The sequence below is a fragment of the Melanerpes formicivorus genome, unplaced genomic scaffold, assembly GCF_026170545.1.
Source record: "Melanerpes formicivorus ecotype bairdi unplaced genomic scaffold, bMelFor1.0.p_v2 SCAF_11, whole genome shotgun sequence".
NCBI lineage: Eukaryota > Metazoa > Chordata > Aves > Piciformes > Picidae > Melanerpes > Melanerpes formicivorus.
The window spans coordinates 4462966-4482097 of NW_027142363.1; the positions used below are offsets into that span (position 1 = coordinate 4462966).

Below are 19132 nucleotides of genomic sequence, written 5' to 3' on the forward strand. Positions count from 1 at the left end.
TCCAGTCTCCTCTTAAACCATCTCCAGCGATGGTGACTCCACCACCTCCCTGGGCAGCACATTCCAATGGCCAATCACCCTTTCTATGAAAAAGTTCTTCGTAACATCCAGCCTAAACCTCCCCAGGTTCAGCTTGAGACTTGCTTCTTGTTCTGGTGCTGGCTGCCTAGGAGAAGAGACCAACCCCCTCCTGGCTACAACCTCCCTTCAGGTAGTTGTAGAAAGCAATAAGGTCTCCCCTGAGCCTCCTCTTCTCCAGGCTAAACAACCCCAGCTCCCTCAGCCTCTCCTCATAGGGCTGTGCTCCAAAGCCCTCACCAGCTTTGGTGCCCTTCCAGCAAGCTTACAAATAACACCAGTAAGCAACATCAGTGGAAGAATTTAAATGTTTTCTCAAATGGATACTCCAACAGATGAGAGTTCACTGGAATGTAAAGGTTAAAAAACAAACACACACACCCCAAAAATTTATTGAAACCAGCATTTTAGCTGTCTCAAAAACATCAACATCTCAAGCTTTGCCAGGGGAGGTTTAGGCTGGATATTAGGAAGAAATTCTACACAAGAGTGATTTGCCATTGGAATGTGCTGCCCAGGGGAGGTGGTGGAGTCACCATCATTGGAGGTGTTTAAAAGGAGACTTGATAGGGTGCTTGGTTGCATGGTTTAGTTGATTAGGTGGTTTTGGATGATAGGTTGGACGTGATGATCTCAAAGGTCTCTTCCAACCTGGTTTATTCTATTCTATTCAGACTTCAGGCAAACACTACACAAGAACATCAAAGTTCTGTTAGAGTCCACAATATTCCTCATGGTTTTGACCAAAAGCTACAAATGAAGAACACAAAAGGAGCAAGTGTCTTGCCTGTCTTTATCACACAGCCTCATAAACTCACTTTAACACAGAAGTGTACAATTGCCTTTCCGCATGACATCGTCTCATGATACGAGAGCTGCTGTAATTCAGTCTATCAGTTTTTGCACAAAGCAAATTCATGCAACAAGGTATGTCTAGAGTCTATTAAATCATAAGGTATGTCATCAATGTATTGGCCACAACAGACCAACTTAAGCAGACTTACCAATATTTTGATCATAACCAGGGGCACAGAAGTTCATGGGGAATATATATTAATGTCATATAATAGTTATCTACACCCTTAACCTCTGAGGCCTCCTTCTAGTTAGATTCTGAGGTGGGTCTGCCCCCTCCAGAACCGTGAACAAAGGCACTCACACATATACACAAAGTGTACAGCATGTCCCTTTATTGATTCCCAGCAAATTGAATCACAGAATCAATAAGGTTGGAAAAGACCTCAAGGATCATCAAGTCCAACCTGTCACCCAAGATCTCATGACCACTAAACCATGGCACCAAGTGCCATGTCCAATCCCCTCTTGACCAGCTCATGGGACAGTGACTTAACCACTTCCCCGGGCAGCCCATTCCAATGGCCAATCTCTCTTTCTGTGAAGAACTTCTTCCTAACATCCAGCCTAAATGTCCCCTGGAGCAGCTTAAGACTGTGTCCTCTTGTTCTGGTGCTGGCTGCCTGGGAAATGAGACCAACCCCCTCCTGGCTACAACCTCCCTTCAGGTAGTTGTAGACTGATCTGAATGCAATCATAGAAGCGAGAGTCCACCAGAGGCTACTGCTTTCCCCCACATAGCTGTGCTGGTCAGAGAGCTGGTAGGAGTGATTCTTCATGGGTGAGGAGGCAACGTGTCCCTCTGTATCACAGATGCCTGAGCTCCTGGGGAGAAGTCTCCCCTTTCATAGTACAGTGGTCCAGCCCCTGTCCCCACGTGTGGCTGACACATGCAGGGAGAGGTGCCAAATCCCACCTCCATGCACACTGAAGTTTCCCACATGTGTTTCTGCAGGGTTTTGGGGGAGGAGGGGCACAGGCACCAGCAGAGGTCATTTACTAAAGTCCCAGCTGTTCCCAACTAGCCTCACATGCTTTCCTCATCAGCCTTGCCAGTTCCTTACCTTGGAGCAGCATGTCCTGCCCATGCAGTGGAGAATATCTGCAAGCCGACAATAGACCGTTTCCCAATTGACTCATTCTAATACACAACACCTTAACCTGTTCTAATACAGGCCTTTCAATGAATGAGTGCAAGCAGAGCAGAGATTTATCTTCTTTTATTTGGTATTTTGAATGCTGGTTTTAAGAGACAGATACTTTTTTAGCACTTTGGTTTGGTACATTACTGTATGTTAGCATCCAGCAAGGCTCCATGTTCCACTCTTGTGCCTAGAAACAGAAGTCTAGTTTTGCTGCAAAATGTCAAGAGTTGCATGCCTGTAGTCTCAACATAAATAAATACATATGCAGAGAAGTTTGGGGTTTGTATTGTTAAGTCTGTGGCCCAAAGAATTCTTTGCCTTGCCTATGTAACAGCTCTCAGAATTGCAATTAAGATTTATTCTACATAAACTCCATTCCATATTCTGCAGCTATGTCTGTGTTCTCATTTAGATGTGCAAGTACAAAATTGCATAGCAAGCTATAAATTTTGGGTTGGAAATAATTATCTTTTAATGCTTGAAAGCAAACATATAACTTACAGAGTTATAACTAACATATGCTTGGCTATACCTCAGCTGAGATGAAACAGCAGAATGATTTTATTTCATTAATCCTTCCTACTATCAGCTGGACTTCTGCACTTTCTACTGCAAGGCTAGTCCAACTGCTCAGACTACTTGAAAGATTAAATACAAATATAGACTGTAAGGTACACCATGAATCTCTTTGCAAATGCAGCCAAATGTTAAAACTCTATGGCACAGGAAATCAGCTACCGTTCCACCTCCTTCCCTTACTACTTTTATTAGCTATTTATATAATGAAAGAATATATCTCAATATACTGAATTCTGTCATACTGAACTTCTTAAAACACACTTTTCTTACCTCCAAGCATCTCACTGAAGTGAGCAATAAGTGCCAGATGGCAGGAGTATTGTGTTTAAACAATATTTCTCTAAAAGTTCCAAATACTTGGTTTATCAAAAGAGACAGGCATGCTGCCAGACAGTTAGCCAAATCTATCATCATCGCTATCATCCTGCCAAGCACATGTATTCATACTGAGGATGAAGGGGAACAAGAACTAGTGAAATTTACATTAGGTATATATTTTGTGAGGACTCAAGCACTTTAGTAAACTGCTTTCCTACACTGTTTTTGTTGTATTTGCTGGCAGTGAGCGAGGCCTCCAAACAGCCTTACAAAGCCAAAGCTCTTCCATTACTAGAAAAGAAAAAACCAAACCAGGGAGACATACTTTGAAAATATATGCTACTGAAGCTATATCAGTGTGTTTGCTGATGATTTATTGAGAAAGGAACAAAAGAAGGTAACAATACATCTGTCAGATGAGCACTCATTTTTCTCCTGTTTCTCTTACTTCTTTACACTGTTTTAGGCCAATCATTACTTCCTGAAACTGCCACTCTGATATGTATTCTTTTCTCCCCCCCCACACTCCCCTTGGATCTAGCTTCCCACCCCCCAAATAAAAAGCTGTTCACAGTACAAGCACTTATAAACCCTCCTGATAATTTCTTTCTTGAAGACATGGCAGAAAAACTTAAGTACTGAAAATCTATCTACTTGTCCCAACACTCAGATACTATTAACAAATATTTTAACACAGATATTCATACTTTTCCTCAAAATAACTTAAGCAAATATCCTCCAAATAACTTTGAGGTCTGTTAGAAAATGTTTTAATTTGCCATTTAAAGCAAAACTAAATGCAAAAGCAATAAGCAATATCTATTTATAGCTCTCCAACACAGTCACACCAAGAATATGCAACATACAGTCATTGGCAGATTTATTTCTTTGGCTTGCAATATCCAGTTAGGTTTTATTTATATCACATGCATATGCAACCAATTCCTACCAAGATATATTAAAAAACCCAAAACTTGAATATATGCAAGTAAACTATAATCTGAAAAACTTTCTGAACAGTCAACATAGAATATTAAAGAATCTATTTCCTCACAGTGTATAAGGCTGAGTATTTTTGCCCCTGCATAGCACTGTTCTCTTCTGTCTCAATTTCTCTATAGGAGTCTCACTTGCCAAGAACCTTGTTCAAAATGTTCTATCCTGACTAGTCCAATTTATAAACTCCCTTCTTTTTAAAGCAGACACAAGAATTACAACCCTGTGAGGCTTCTAGGTGAATGAGGCTGGAAAAGAATGGTATTTAAAGAGGAGATCACTAGCACTCATAACACTGCATGATGTGGTATTAGCAATTCATTAGGCATCATACCTCCAGATGACTCCATATTAAAACTAACCTTCTCTACATTGGCTCTCCCTGGCTTAATATATCACATTCATTAGATGTGAGAATGCTCTCTGTTCACAGTGTTAAACAAAAGTCAGAAGTAGTAGGAAATTAATTTCCTAAGAGACTGAGGGGAAAAAAAATACACCACAATGGCATAGACACAACTATGACTGCATGAATGTGTCTTTTAAACTTTCAGGAATCCAATTTCCTCTAAAAATGACCCTAGAATTCTTTCTCCCAACACTTCCAATCTTGAATTGGCATAAGGGTATCCTGGACATCCAAGAAAAACATTGTGCTTTATGCTAGTTGTTGCTAAAATATCCCCCATCTGCAGTTTCTGCAGCAGCAAAAGGTTCACAGTGTAAGTAATACCAAACAATCATGCTAAGCCATGGCTCCAACTCTGCACCTTCATGCCTCACCCTTTCCCTCTGTATGCTTACCTGAGCATGATACCAAAACACATCATGTGGTCAGAAATTACTCCACTCCAATTAGAAGAGAAGCCCAGGAGACACTGCCCCATTCTCATTAAACTTTCTTGGGTGTTTTCCCACAGGACAAAAATACCTGCACACTACATTAACAGGAATACCATAGAATTAATGTGATGATGTAGCCTTTCATGAAGTTTGGCCTGTAATTCGATGATCTGAGTCCCTAATGTATGTGCTGAGACGGTCTTAAAAGATGCCAAAAATACCACAACTGATCTATAACCAAGATCACCTCCACCCAACCCTTCCTTCACAGGTTCCTTCCAACTTGATGCATTCTATGGTTCTTCTACATTGTATGACAGGAAAAGTGTCCACAAACTTGCCTTTGTTCCTTCTCCACATCAATATTGTAGCTATAGCTGCTCCTTACTGAAAAGATACTCATTCTACAAATTAATCAAACTCTGAGGGACAGATGAGTTCTCCAAAGCAATGATGTTTCATTTGACATATTAAGTTGAATGAAGAAGGAAATGCACAACAGGAAAGACAGCTCAATTTTACCATGTAGCAATGGGATTCCTCCAACTTCAGATAGACCCAAGTCTAGTGCTATCACTTCTTTTCCAGCTCCTTCCATAGCATGTTTAGACTCCCAGAAACACACATCTGAGAACAGGCAATGCTCCAAGTTTCACTGCACCACTCTGTCCTTCCCCCTAGCCCCTGTCCCAAATCCAGCAGTGCTGAATCACTCTCTACCTCTTTTCTCTCTCATAATGCAGTATGGTGGGCCTGTCAAGTAACAGGAAAGAAAACTGTTACTAGAAGACAGACTCATGGTCTGTTACTCTACCATTATCATCCTTCTGGACCTCAAAACTCATCTTGCTTTCAGGGGCAGGTAAAGAGATGGAGTAGCAGTTCAGCTTAGCTGCCCTTCACCATTAACAGTAGCACACATCTTAGATATCAGCTGTGTTCTTAGAGACCAGATCTCATTCTCCATTCCACCATCGAGTTACTGAGTGGTACTGAGCATGTCCTTCATGCTAACAGCTAACCTCATTTTGCTTACTCTGTGCAGGGACAAGAATATGCCTGCTTTCCCATGTGTTACTCAACAGGAAGGACAGCAGCACTTTTGGGCTAACAGAAGAATGACTGAGGAAATATTTTCATCAATTTCTGAGGAAAAATCCTAGGTCTCTGCACTCACAGCTTTCACTCCAGTAACTGAAAACTCAGATGTACTGCAGATGGCATTTAACTTATTCTTAATGTCTATGTGGATCAACGGAAAAAACCACCACACACAGAAGAACCACACACCACTCTTATACCCAACAGCAGACTGTGAGATAGAGAGAGTTCCCTGTAATTTAACATGAAACTCTTCTACCTTTATCTTTCCCTGGGGGCAAATTCAGCCACAACCTGAACAGTCACAAATTCCATTAAATTACACTAGGACTGAATCCAGTACTGCCAGGTCATTCAGTAGCCTCAGAATTATGGGTGAATCCTATTTGATTCAAATGGGAGTAACAAATCAGTACAAGTTGCTGCACTATTTTTCCAATTACATCATCGCTGAATTTCTCTATTACATGCATGTTGCTAAATTGAGTCAACCAAATATTCTAAATTGGTAATGAGACCCTTAGCCATTCATCACTGATTCCTGTTAAGGAATGATACGAGGCCTGGTCTGCCCACAGGCACAAATCACAGTTCTCTGTAGTCACATATTCTATTACCTCCTTCACAGGACTCACACATGACTACTTCAGCAATCTTTCTTGAAAGATATTGCTTCAAGACTGCTCATAAGGCAAGATTCCATAAGATATTTAAGGAAAGAATCTATTGTTTGTATATTCATCCTGAAATTGATTTCAAGTGCAATCTACCACAAATCTCATTATTTGGATGATTTATTAACATAGACAATACTGTCTAATCACTTATATCTGTTGTACTATCTAACCACATAAAACTATTTTTAACTGCAAAGGTTTATAAGCAGCCAATGACATTTGGTTAAATAGACTTTGAGAACACTGCAAGAGGTGATGGTCAAATGAGTCTTGCCACAGTGCACAGTTAAATCAAAAATCATGATTTAGAGAGTGTCTATATGATTTCAGAAACTAGAGCAAGAGTAGCATGATTATTGTGGTAGTTTTAGCCTATGCCTTTAAAATTTTTTCACAGATCTTGAGCAGAAAAGTAGTAAAATGTAAATAAAACAAGATAATTCTAAACAACTCCAGTGGAGTGGTATCTACCCTAAGACTGTTTGTACCAAAACAATTCCTTCTTCTCATCTCTTCTCACTGCATCACTCTGGAGAGATATTAAATTTCTTCTGCTTGACCTTGGCTGCATTGTTTTGGTTAAGTCCAACAGCAATTTTGCTCCTTGCTTTCTCTTTTGGATGGGGGTGGAGGTGTGCAGAAAAGGAGAAGCTAGTAGCTTGTGCTGTTTGTTAATTGTAAATATCTGTACATATTGTAAATACTGTATATTTTGTCCATATTCCTTGCATTCCATTGTAGATTGTAGTTCTGACTGTAACTACAGCTTTCATTTGCTTCCAACTGAGCTGGTCTGGCAAAGTTAACATTGGAGGGGGGGCAGAAATTTCAACCCACCACAATTATTAACAATTTTTTCTACTTTTAACCAATGTATGCAACATTAGCCCTGGAACTCTGCAGACATGCGTCAAGAGCGCAGCATATGCTGAGGTATGAAGATCATTTATAAACAACTTCAATGTCTTGCATTACAACTGGCATCACTATGAAGACTTTCTGTGCACTTCCTAGTCCTGATTGAAAAAAACAACACAGAAGGTATCAATCATCCAGTTCTAACAGCAGCTGACTGAAGCTATTCATGGAGTTGTGCACTGCTGCCACCAAGGCCCCATGAATAAGTCTCAGTATCCCCCCCCTTTTTTTTTGTTCCTATGAGTGGACTCTTAACAGCACTTTTATTTTTTCCCCACTCTGAATGGCTTTGAGGGATCAGCTGAAAAGAAATACTATTAGGAAAAAACAAAAGTTTTCAAAGAAATAGTGGGAACAGAGTGGGTATATTGGAGACAACTTGTGATTCATGGCCTATAACTGTGCTTTGCCCCTCTCTTTACCTCAATACACTCCTCGGTTTTACTGCTGGATATGAGTAAGACAGACTACTGCACCTCTCCTAGCAACCAAAAATCACTTAGGAAAAAAAGGCATGTTGTCTGCTGAAAAGAAGACCAGAGAAATTTCGGGTCATACAAAGCCAGACATATGTTCTGCATTTCATCCTAAAGTGACCAGCTGTCAAAAAAAGATTCTGTAAACAATAAATAGTTTGGGTTTATACTCATTCATATTTAATTGAATGTGTTTCTCTACTTGTCACACATTTAATTTTGTTTTAATTCAGTGTTCTAACAGTTCCTACTACTGTTTACAGTTTTGCCTTCAAGGAGGTAAATTCTATTCCACCCAGTTTCTAAAGTTAGTTTGTTTCATTCTAACTGTTTATACATGTAATTCTATCTCCACGTAAATAAAGAGTTGGGTTTGTTTCTAAATAAAATATATACGTGCACAACAGGAAACTTTGTAGCAGTTTAAAGGCAACAGTACTAAGAGTTACTTTTATTATGGAATCCCCCTCCAATCCAGATGCTGGGATTTTACCACATAGAACTTGATCTTCCAAAACAAAACTGCCTGATCTCATCAGGTAAACATCACATTACACAGTTTAAGATGATGACTCAAATTCACTCAGAAGAAAAATAAACCCACAGAAGTTCATAATTCAGACACATACATCTAAATAGACACACACTGACTAGCTTAAAGGCAAAGCATCATTTCAAAATCCAATTTTGTAACAGATGCAATAGATCAAAGATAAAATGCAGCCTGCACAATTTCTATTAGTTATTTGTATCCACTGAAAGTCCTTTGTTTAATAGCTGTTGCTTTGACATAAACCATTTTAGTTAGCACACTGAATTTCTCTTACATATCATAAAAATATACACACAGAACCCCCAATCTATCATAGCACTTCTGCAGTGCATCAACATAGAGCCAGCAAAGACCACAGTTCACTGCATCAAATTACAGGGTTTTTTCCTTGCAGCCACTCCAAACAAATCCACACCCAAACAATTTAACAGAGAATTTTATTAGCTTCCTTGATATGTGATGTACAAATGACACTGCAATCATAAAAGCCTAAGCATACTATGTTTAAAACAGTCCTGAAGGTATTAGGTGTGAGCAGTGTCATGATACATATAGCAGTAATATTTTGCTTCCATTCTCACTCCCTATGCTGCCCAAACTAGCCACATGCTCTTCAGTGCAGCTCTTCTGCAAGTCTCTCTCTCCACTCATTCTCTGCTTCTAAATGTGGTAGTCCACACCATGACCCTGGAATCCAACTACTACTCTGCCTCTTCCAGTTTTCCCAATGTCATTCCTCTCTTCAGAAAACTGTCAGAGCACAGCAGTCCTACTGGATATGAAGAACAATAAGCATCTCAAGATCGTGAAAGTGACACAACACATTTAGCACAAGATTTCACCTCTGAAAAGTGATAGGGATGATACACCCACAGATCCTTTTTGTGCAGCCTCCACTACAGATTGACAATGCCAGAGAGATCAAATTGATTAGAGAAAGGAAAACCAGGAAAAGAAAAAGCACTGTACTCAACTAGATCCTAGTTCAACAGCATTGCTATGCCATTTTCATCATAATGATAGAAAAAAAAATGATTGTCTATCCTCTAGTTCTATACATATACCCATCCTTTAGGATACAGCAAGCTGTTAAAATTGACCACTGCTTCTGTTAGAATTTCTCTCTACTACTACCTGGAGGGAGGTTGGAAGGAGGAGAGAGTCAGCCTCTTCTTAATGACAAGCAACAGGACTAGAGGAAGTGGTTACAAGCTGCACTGTGGGAGGTTTAGGTTAGATATTAGGAAACACTTCTTCACTGAAAGGGTTAAACATAGGAACAGTCTGCCCAGGGCAGTGGCTCAAGTGGCATGTGGACATGGCACTTAGGGACATGGTTCAGTGTTGACCCTTCAGTGCTGGGTTAAAGGTTGGACTGGATGATCTTTGAGGTCTCTTACCACCAGATATATTCTGTGAAATCACCTAGGCTGCAGGACACACGGACTTCAAAAACTGCACAGAACACCTGCTTGAGAACCTATGATTAGGTTAGGGTCATGCAGCAGTAAAATACTTCATAACTGCTTTTTAACTCTTGATATTTTCACAGCAGTTAAAAAGTACCTCTGATACCCTGGCAGGAACAGTCCCTTCACTCACTATGAGTGAGGAACAAGCTGACTGATATTAGTTACCCAACATTTTGGTTTTAAAGGTTTTTTCCTCCACTCGGTTTCTCTTGCAATCAATGGCAAGTGATTAACAGAAGTGAAACACAGGATATACTGTATTTTACAGCTGGCCATTTATTCTTTACATACTTGTCCAATCTGCATTTACAACAAGGATATTAAATACTCTTCTTGCCTTGCCATACATACCACACTGAAACTATATAGTCAATGCATAAATAACTGAAAACCAATATGCTACAGCAGAAATTGTGACATAATCACCTAGGCAAACTAATGAGTAAAGCCATACTTCAACTTCCCCACTCATCCTACCAGCCTGTTTCTATATATCAGACAAAATAGGCTGTTCTCCCACTTAATCCACAAAGGAAAGTAAAACAAAGTCTAACATATAAAGTATAAACAAAGTATAACAAAGCCTAAAATGATTCAATGGCAGGACACTGTCTTTCCCTGTAGCCAGACTGAAGAATTCTGCTGGAAATTAAGGAGTACAATGAAGACTCCTTGAGGAGAAGGGTAATTCTGCAAGCAAATGCTACATATTAAGGTTGGTCCTAATCAAACTTGGAATGATGACTTACACAATGAGCACTTGAAAATGACAAACAATTAATTTGAAAGTGTTTTGTGCTCTTCCAGCCATCCCTCACAAAGGTAGTACAGCTGAATGAGTATCTCCACTACAGAACAAATAATGGCATAAAAGTCTGCGACAGAATCTGGATACACAGTCTCAATGGGTTGCAAACCACACACTGGCACCACCAGAAGACTGGTGGCCTTCAGTTATCTGCAAGGCAAAGACACATTGTTGCCTGGTAGAAATCTCAAGGCAAGCGTGTAGCTTCATCTTTAAGCAAAACAAAGTCATGCAGGTTCTTTACTGACACAGTTTTGCAGCGCAACCGAGCTCAAAGAGGAATTAAGCACAGGGGCTGATGTTTGCAAAAGCTACTGCTGACAGAATATTGTTTGAATTAATATCTTCACATCACATTTGTCCTTAAAACGAAGAAAAATCTCAGGCTTGGCAACTAGAGCACAGCAGCTCAATACAGGTTTCACCAGGTTAGTAGATGGGTTATCATTTTAATAACATTAAGAGCACATCTTGGATCTCTTATGCAGCATAACTAAGATAAAGTGCAGGGATGGAATTTAAAAACCATTTCTTACTTCATGAACTTTTGTCTTGGAAAAACCTATTAAGCTTTCTGGTTACAAAGCAATGTGCTACACCATTAAAGACAGTACTAGAGGAACAAATATGGAGTAAGCAGGATTGAAGTATCAACAAGCACTTGTACCCCCTAGAATTTGGAAGATGTATTCATGAAATAAAGTACTAAGAGAAACTTCACCTTTGAACAAGACTATATTACATGAACTAAGATGCAAACCATTAGAGTATGTCAAGATATCCTCACCTGCTTTCAAGGTCTTACACACAAAAGACTCAATAGCAAAACTGTTATAGATTTCAGTGGTGCAGAACTGGTTCCCAAATTAAGCAGGCATTGTTTATTTATCCTCTACAACAATAAGAAGGTGGTTTACAGCTATTTTGTTAAGAAAAGGATTGAGGTGAGGACAACACTGACAACTCTACCTTATTTCTGGACACAACTTCATGGGCACAGAGTCCACAGTCCACATTACTTAGCAGAAGCCAGGTATGACAGTAACAACAGCAAGACTAAAATCTCCATCCACAAATATTTCCATTACTTCACATTCAAAGATCTCATCACTAACAGCCCACGTTACTAGTCCTACATAACAGGCACCCTCAGTATTATCTCTGAAGCAGTGACTTAAGATCAGATTCTGTACCCTTCATGTACCAAACTCTAAAGGAATTATTTTTTAATATACAAGGCACATATCCCATAAAAATGTAAGTGTGAGCAAGCTTGGGTAACAATAAATGTTCTGTAAAAATTCACCAGTTACAGTAAGAAATGCCTGTTCAGTCAGAACCAAAACCCAACACATGTATTCATTTGGCAAGAGCAAATATCTGCTTTCTTCTGCACATAAAGAGACTTCTACAGGAGCGCAGAAAAGCACACCAGTAACCTAGCCTCTTGGCAAGAAACAGCATCAATATGATTACCAAGAATCCTCCACAAGGTTAGTATGAGAACCAGATGGCAGCCACAGGAAGAGCAATCTCTGCCATGCCAGCTGAGGTAACAGATAAAACCTGACAGCACTGCTCCTCTTAGGTGGCTGAAACAGAATTTACAGAAGAGCCCGTTAGCAATCTATTTAGCAGAGATCAATATTTGAATAACAATTCAAGGGTAGCAAATGGCTAAAAACCCATGCGTCCTCTTGAGTAATTTCCACTAAATGGTTCATCAGTGGACAGAGCATGTCTTAAATTTAATCCTATCAGCCTGCATAGCATTGCTATAGAAAAGCAACTGCCAGAAACAGCGTTGACTGGAAAGGTTTAGCCAAATCCTCCACACTTCCCTTCACTGAATTCTTTGGCACACCTCCTTAATGCTTTTCATGCATCCTTGTCTTCTTCTGTCTACTTTTAAGATTACATACATTTAGCTTGTATTGCTAAAACTTATTTTCTTTGAGCAAGATCAGTTTCATAGTTTCAGAAACTCCCTAATAAAGATTATTTTAGCAAAGGCAACTCACAAAAAAGTTTTAAAACCCCTATTCTAACTTTTCAGAAAGAATTGGAGTGTATCAGACCTTTTGCAGAACCCCAAATTAGCAAAGGCACAAAAATGATTTGAATTATTACTTTCCAAACATATCCACTTCTGGAAGTGCAGTGACAAGGATTTCCTCATTGCCTGCCTTCTACAGAGAAATGTATGTTGTTGCAACAACAGTTTATGAGGCAGGAAACAAAGAAAGCAAAATGTGAGGACTAATTTAGCAAAGTATTTCATCACAGACTTAACTTTATCCTTGCTGGGCAAAGTTTTAAAGCAGATGATAAACTTGGAATACATTTACATTCTTACCAATCTCAGCAAAATTCTGGATAAAAGATGGAAACACATGTAAGTGCTCTGCAGAAATGGGTCCTGTGGAAGAAGCAGCTAAAGAACACAAAAATGCAAACTCTCCATTTGAGTATTTCACTCTTAATGCACACATTCCACAGAAGCAAAGGTTATCCATCAACAGCAAAACTCACATGAGAGAGCAAGACCCTGTCAGCTTAAATACTCCCTGGAAGAATATACTGCAGCTTTGTATGTAAGCCATGTTCTCTGAGAGGCAATGGAGACCTGCACAAGGCCACAGATGTGAATACTTAATTAAATAAAGAATAAACCAAAAAAAACAATGCTTGAGCACCTCAGCATTTCAGGTACATACTTTTAGTCAGGAAAATGAGTCCTTTTGAAATATACTAATACAGAGATGAAATGTTGCTTTTATGGGTATATTCTCATACAATCTTTAGCATCATAGAAGAGATTAGACCAGACCAGGTTGGAAGAGACCTTCAAGATCATCGCATCCAACCCATCAACCAATCCAACCCCACCTAAACAACTAAACCACAGCACCAGGATGCAGTTTTCAAGTGGCAATGGTTAAAGGCCATCCCTGACAGAAAAAGTTATAATTGTTATTGAAAGCTGCACAAGTCCTATCAGGGCAGAGTTTGGCCCACTAAAATCTAGTGCCTGTGGTCACAGAACTTATGAATCTTTCTGCTATATTTCTTCCAGCGAGCTTTAATAATTATTGGAAGAAAGGTAACAATAAATAAAGATGAAAGAAAAACAATGGAACACTACATTAAAAAAAAGTAATCAGATGTTTCAACTACAGTAGCTATTGTTTTACTACATAGTAGAGACTCCACCTAGCAGGCTGTTTTGTGGATTGGAGGGGGTATTTTGTGTGTGTGACTGTTTATTTCCATGAACAGTAACCAAAATTGATAGCTAAAAGTGAATTTTAGTTATTCCCTGAATAGACTGCAAGCACATGTAAAATGCACACATAACATCTTTTCTTCCATTCTCATTGAGCTTTGCAATGTTCATGTTTCCTAAAAGGATGGACAGAGGGGGAAAAAATGCCACACACACAAAAAACCCCAACCAAAACAAAACACGAACAAACCACCCAAAACTCTCAAAAAAAATTATCATTTTAATGTACACCATTATGCACTGCAATAATGCCACTTTTGAAGTGCTAAACAAAGCTAATGTCACAAGGAAAAGAACAGCTGACATGCCTCAAATGCTACTGTGTCTCTGTCTGAAGCTGATGCCAGCAGAGGTGAAAACAACCCCAACCAAAACCAACACGACCATCCCCTCCCCCCCAAAAAACCACCCCAACACTCAACAAAAGAACCAAAACCAAACCACAACAATAAAAAAACAAACAAACCAAAGCACAACCAAACTACTTTCACTTTTACCAAAAACAACCAACCTGAAACCAAAACCTGCTGCAACAGAACTACACTGACAAGAAACTTTAAAACAAGAAAACAAGCCACAGACCTACTTAATAAGTGGTCTATTGAAGATAGCCTTCCTCCCTCAAATTCAAGCATTACAGCTAGTGCTCTATATAGCACTGTATCTTGTGATGTATATCTCTTCAAAGCAACTGGTGGTATATGTCACCCTGTGCAATCATAACCACTATGCTTCTAAAGAGAGGAAAGTACTGAGTGCCAAGCTTGCATGCCAGTATTTCTTCAAAGCTACTTGGTCATGATGTACTATCCCCAAGGCTTTCTATTTATTTCTATGAAAGAGTTGCTAATCTAGGGAAACTCAACAGTCTCTGTAGTATCTTCCCACAAAAAAGGGAGGATCCCAGCTATTCTGGGCAGCTTCTTGGCATTTTTTCCTAATGGTCCTGCTCTAAATTAGCTATGTGCTTCACCTGCACACACACACCCACCACCCTCATCCTGTAAGCCTAAACCAGAACAAAGGTTCTACTTGTGTTCCCCATGACAAAACTAGAATAAATTATGTCTTGCTCCTGTTGTTTAAGCAAGCTGGTTAATTGCACTTGTTTCATATATCTCCAAACAGCCTGGTACATTAATTACATTCTGTAACACCAAGCCACTCTGATTCACTTTGTCACTTCCACTGAGCACTTAAATTGTATTCCTTCTAGCTCTGTACATTTAAAAAACCAATTACTAATAACTACAATTCAATTTGTATACAATGATATACTGGTGGTCTTAAAAATACATTATAGATGGCAAAAATAAAGCTAAGAGGAAAAAAGAAATCCCCACAAACCTATTACCATGCTGACAGAAGCAAATGTTCTACTAAATCCTTTCATAGTGAAAACTTCCTACTGTTTAGCATGTGCATAGAAATTTTACATTACAAAGAAATTTTCTTATCTATAGACCAAACTGATCATTAAACTGCACAGCACATTAAAGCAACCAACATAAAACTGTACTTGAATGTCTCCCTCTTATAATTTATTTTTCCTCCTTTCTTGCTGGGAGGTGGGGGAAGATGAGAGGCAGAGATGAAATATCCAAAGAAGACTGTGTCTGCAAACAATAAACCTAGAGTCCTGGCTTCAGGACTGATACAGTAAATGCTGCAAGCAGTAGCTCTCTGGTTCAAAGTTTGCTCTAACATACAGGTAAAACCATGCAGGGTCCCAGATATTAAGTTCACCTAATATTTAAAAGGCAGCTTAGATGTGTAAATACTAGGAGGACTGCCAAGCATTTGGCTCCAGGACACACTCATGCAGAACTGTAAGCCGCTACAGAGGCTTGCTTCCCAGTTGCATGCTTGAGCTACTGTAATGCATCTAACGTCTATACTGCAGCACAGCGCCAACCCCTACTTTGAAAGACAATTTACCCTTGCACTGAAGTTCTCGCCCTCCTAAAGCGTACTTCCTCAAGATGCTAATTTATAGCTCCCCATCCATTACTTCAACTTGAAAACCACAAGAGGCGGTGAGAGCAGACCCAAAGGGTGGAGTGCTGGGGAGTAAGGGGAAATCCTTTTCCCCAAACGTTGCTACGCTTCACAACACTCCCCCGGAAAGCCCGTCGTGAGGGGCTGAGGGGGAAGATGACGGAAAGACCGTCCCGCCCCACCCACCCTCCAGCAGAGTCCCGGCGTGGCCCTGCCGTCCCGCACCTGCCCGGCCCGGCGGGGGTGGTGCTGTGCTGCCCGCGCTCCTCAGCGCCGAAGGAAGGAGGCGTTCAGGGACTCTGGTGATTCCCAGCTCGCCTCACCTGGGGCCGCGGCAGAGCTAAGCCATTTATTTCATCAGCTGGCTCTCCCGGTGGAAAGTTTAACAATAGAAGGAGGCAAAGTACTATCAGCTGCAACAGCTCTTTCCCTCTCTTTACTGCTCTCCCAGCCTTTGAAATAAAGACTTACCACAATAGTTTTTATGCTTTCCCTGCTACCTCTAGCTGACATATTTCCATTCAGAACCTAGCTTTCCATTAAGTTAGCAGACGGGAACGACTGCTTATTAGAAACATACTATTCCTGTACCCCCCAACCCCCCACCCTCCCCGCCCCGAAATACATTTTTATATCAGAAACAAACTTCAGGCTCGGTAGTGCTAACGTTTATAATGCCATCCATGTGCTGTTCCAAATCAGATTCAGATGAAGGAGATTTCTGCACAGAAATGGCATATTTAAAATACGCGAACTTACCATAGACTTGAAAAAATGCAAATCCAAAGAGCAGGAGTGGCGTCAGCAGACCCATTTTGACATATTAAAAGCAAACCCGATCGCTTGCGAGACCAATTCCACAGAGATATTTAAGGGGGGAAAAAAGAAAAAGAAAAAATAGAAAAAAGGAAAAAATATCCAAAGCCAGTAGAGGTAGGTTCAAAAGTTTTCCGTTACCTAGCAGCTACTTAAAGCGGAATGAGAAGTCCTGAAATCAAAAACTGCAAATGGAAAGGTCTTGAATGCGACACTTTTAGATCCATACAGATTAGAGCAGCGAGCGAGCTCCGAAGGCTTCTGCTTTGCACACGCGCTCCTTCCTAAATTCTCATCAATCCAGCCCAACCAGAGGAATTATTCAAGTGTGTCTAAGATTCTCTTTAGGATCCATGGCAATCCAAAAGCAAGCTCTTTCTTCGGAAGACAAGGAGAGGCTCTGAGAAAGGACCGGAATCCTTGAAAGTGCTCCACAAACTTCCCGGCACTTTGCAGGAAAACCATTGGCTTGGTTTGGCTATTTTGCTCTCCTCTCGCCCTCCCCCTACCTCTTTCTCTCCCTTTCTCTCCCAAATCAGTTCAAGCCGCAGTTTCTCACTTAACTTCCATAATAGGAACGCCTAACTAACGTGCTACAGGAGGGGAACGACTTTCTCAGCATCCCCTCAAAATTAAGTCTGTCCCTTACACTTCCCTCCTCACTGGAGGAGGAGGAAAAAAAAAAAAAAGGGCGGAAACTGGCAGTAACTCCAGCAATGTGCCGCGGCGGGCGGGAGCTGCTGCCGGCTGCTGCCCTGCAGTTGTGGCGGCGGCGGCGTGCGTGTGGCAGGGGGTGCGGGGGCCTCCTGCCGCCGCAGCTCTCCCGGGCGGCCCCAGCAGCCCGGCGTCCGCTGCTCCGCTCCACGCCGCTCCGCTCTCCTCCTTTCTCCCCTCCCGCCGCCTCCGCCTCCTGCCGCTGCGGACACACCGGCTGGCAAGGAGAGGGAGGAGAATGAGCGCAGCTCGCGAGGCTGCCTAGAGAAGGGAGGCTGCGGGGTGTGGACTAAACCACTGCGCTCCACACCCACGCATCCTTCTCCTCCCGGGGTAGGGAGATGAGTGCGATACAAGAAGGCAGCCACAGAACTGGAAATCAGGCTCGCTGCAGGCAATGCCTTCCCACGTCACCTACCCCCTGCCTCTCCTCTACAGTTGGGTATAGGTAGAATTTATATGATTGCTCCTCACCGCTTCCCATTTAATGGGCAGCTAATTTTTCGGTAAGTGATTTCATGGAACTGTTCTCTAATTATTCATTCCCTTTCTGCACATACACACACGCTTGGGAGGGAGACCCTTGAAAGGATTTCCCCCAAATATTTTTTCTGATCTGCTCTGTGGAAAAAGAAGAAAAGGTGGCAAATAAAATAAAACGGATCACGCATGACCTGCAAAGTCTACGGGACTGGCGGGCTTGCTCAGCCGAAACCCAGCAACCTCCCGACCCGCGACTCCAGCGTCCTTCCCTGCCCTCCCCCCGGCCCCTCGGCTGCCGGGCAGAACCCGCCAGCGGGGAAGTTTCGCGGAAGCGACTACGCCCCCCGGAGACATGCAGAGAAAGCGGTGAGAAAGATGAGAGAATGGGCAGCGGCACCCCCAAAGGGAGATTAGCCCCCTCTGCCTACACGCCCGACAGAGGTTCTAAAACGGCAGAATAAACCTCAAAGAGCCACAGAGGGGAAAAGGGAAGGAAAAAAAAAAAAGCCATAGACCAGAAGGAAGGAGCAACGTGAACCGAAATGGAATTTCAAAGTGATCGGGGTCGGAGGAGGGCAGGGAGTGAGCAGGCAGAGACACACCGAGAGCCGTGCGGGCGGTAGCCCCAAGGTGGCTGTTGGCCCGGCCGTGGCGACCGTGTGCTGTCCGCACGGCAGTGCCGCACGGTGAAGCTGGAGCTCCCCCTACTGGCAGGCAGCCAGCAACAACCGCTATCTCGCACCCAGCGCTGCCTTTTGTTGAGCGCAGGCGGGGGCGGCCCTTCGGCGCCACCCACCCTTTCTCGCCGGGCGGCGGCAAGTCCCAGCAGTCGTTCGGTGCGGCCGGCAGCCTGGAAAGGTCAGGTGCTGTGACAGGGGTGGCTGGAGTCCAGGAGCTACTGGAGTCCGCGAAACTGCTTCAGGAGATGTTAAGCTCTCTTATTTTGTTTTCGGCAGCGAACCCGAAACGAGTACTATTGTACCAAACTTGGCCAATGAAACCTGGTAGCATATTGA

At 41.8% G+C, this 19132-nt stretch overlaps 1 protein-coding gene across 1 annotated transcript in view; it reads right to left on the minus strand.

Annotated features, from left to right (window-relative positions):
• The window catches only part of ROBO2 (roundabout guidance receptor 2), a 450032-nt gene extending 432224 nt beyond the window's left edge, over positions 1-17808 (minus strand). Inside the window, exon 1 of the mRNA XM_068144426.1 lies at positions 16863-17808. Within this exon, the coding sequence (XP_068000527.1) occupies positions 16863-16917 (55 nt within the window). The 5' untranslated portion in view covers positions 16918-17808. The remainder of the gene's footprint in view (positions 1-16862) is intronic.
• Positions 17809-19132: the final 1324 nt, after the last annotated feature.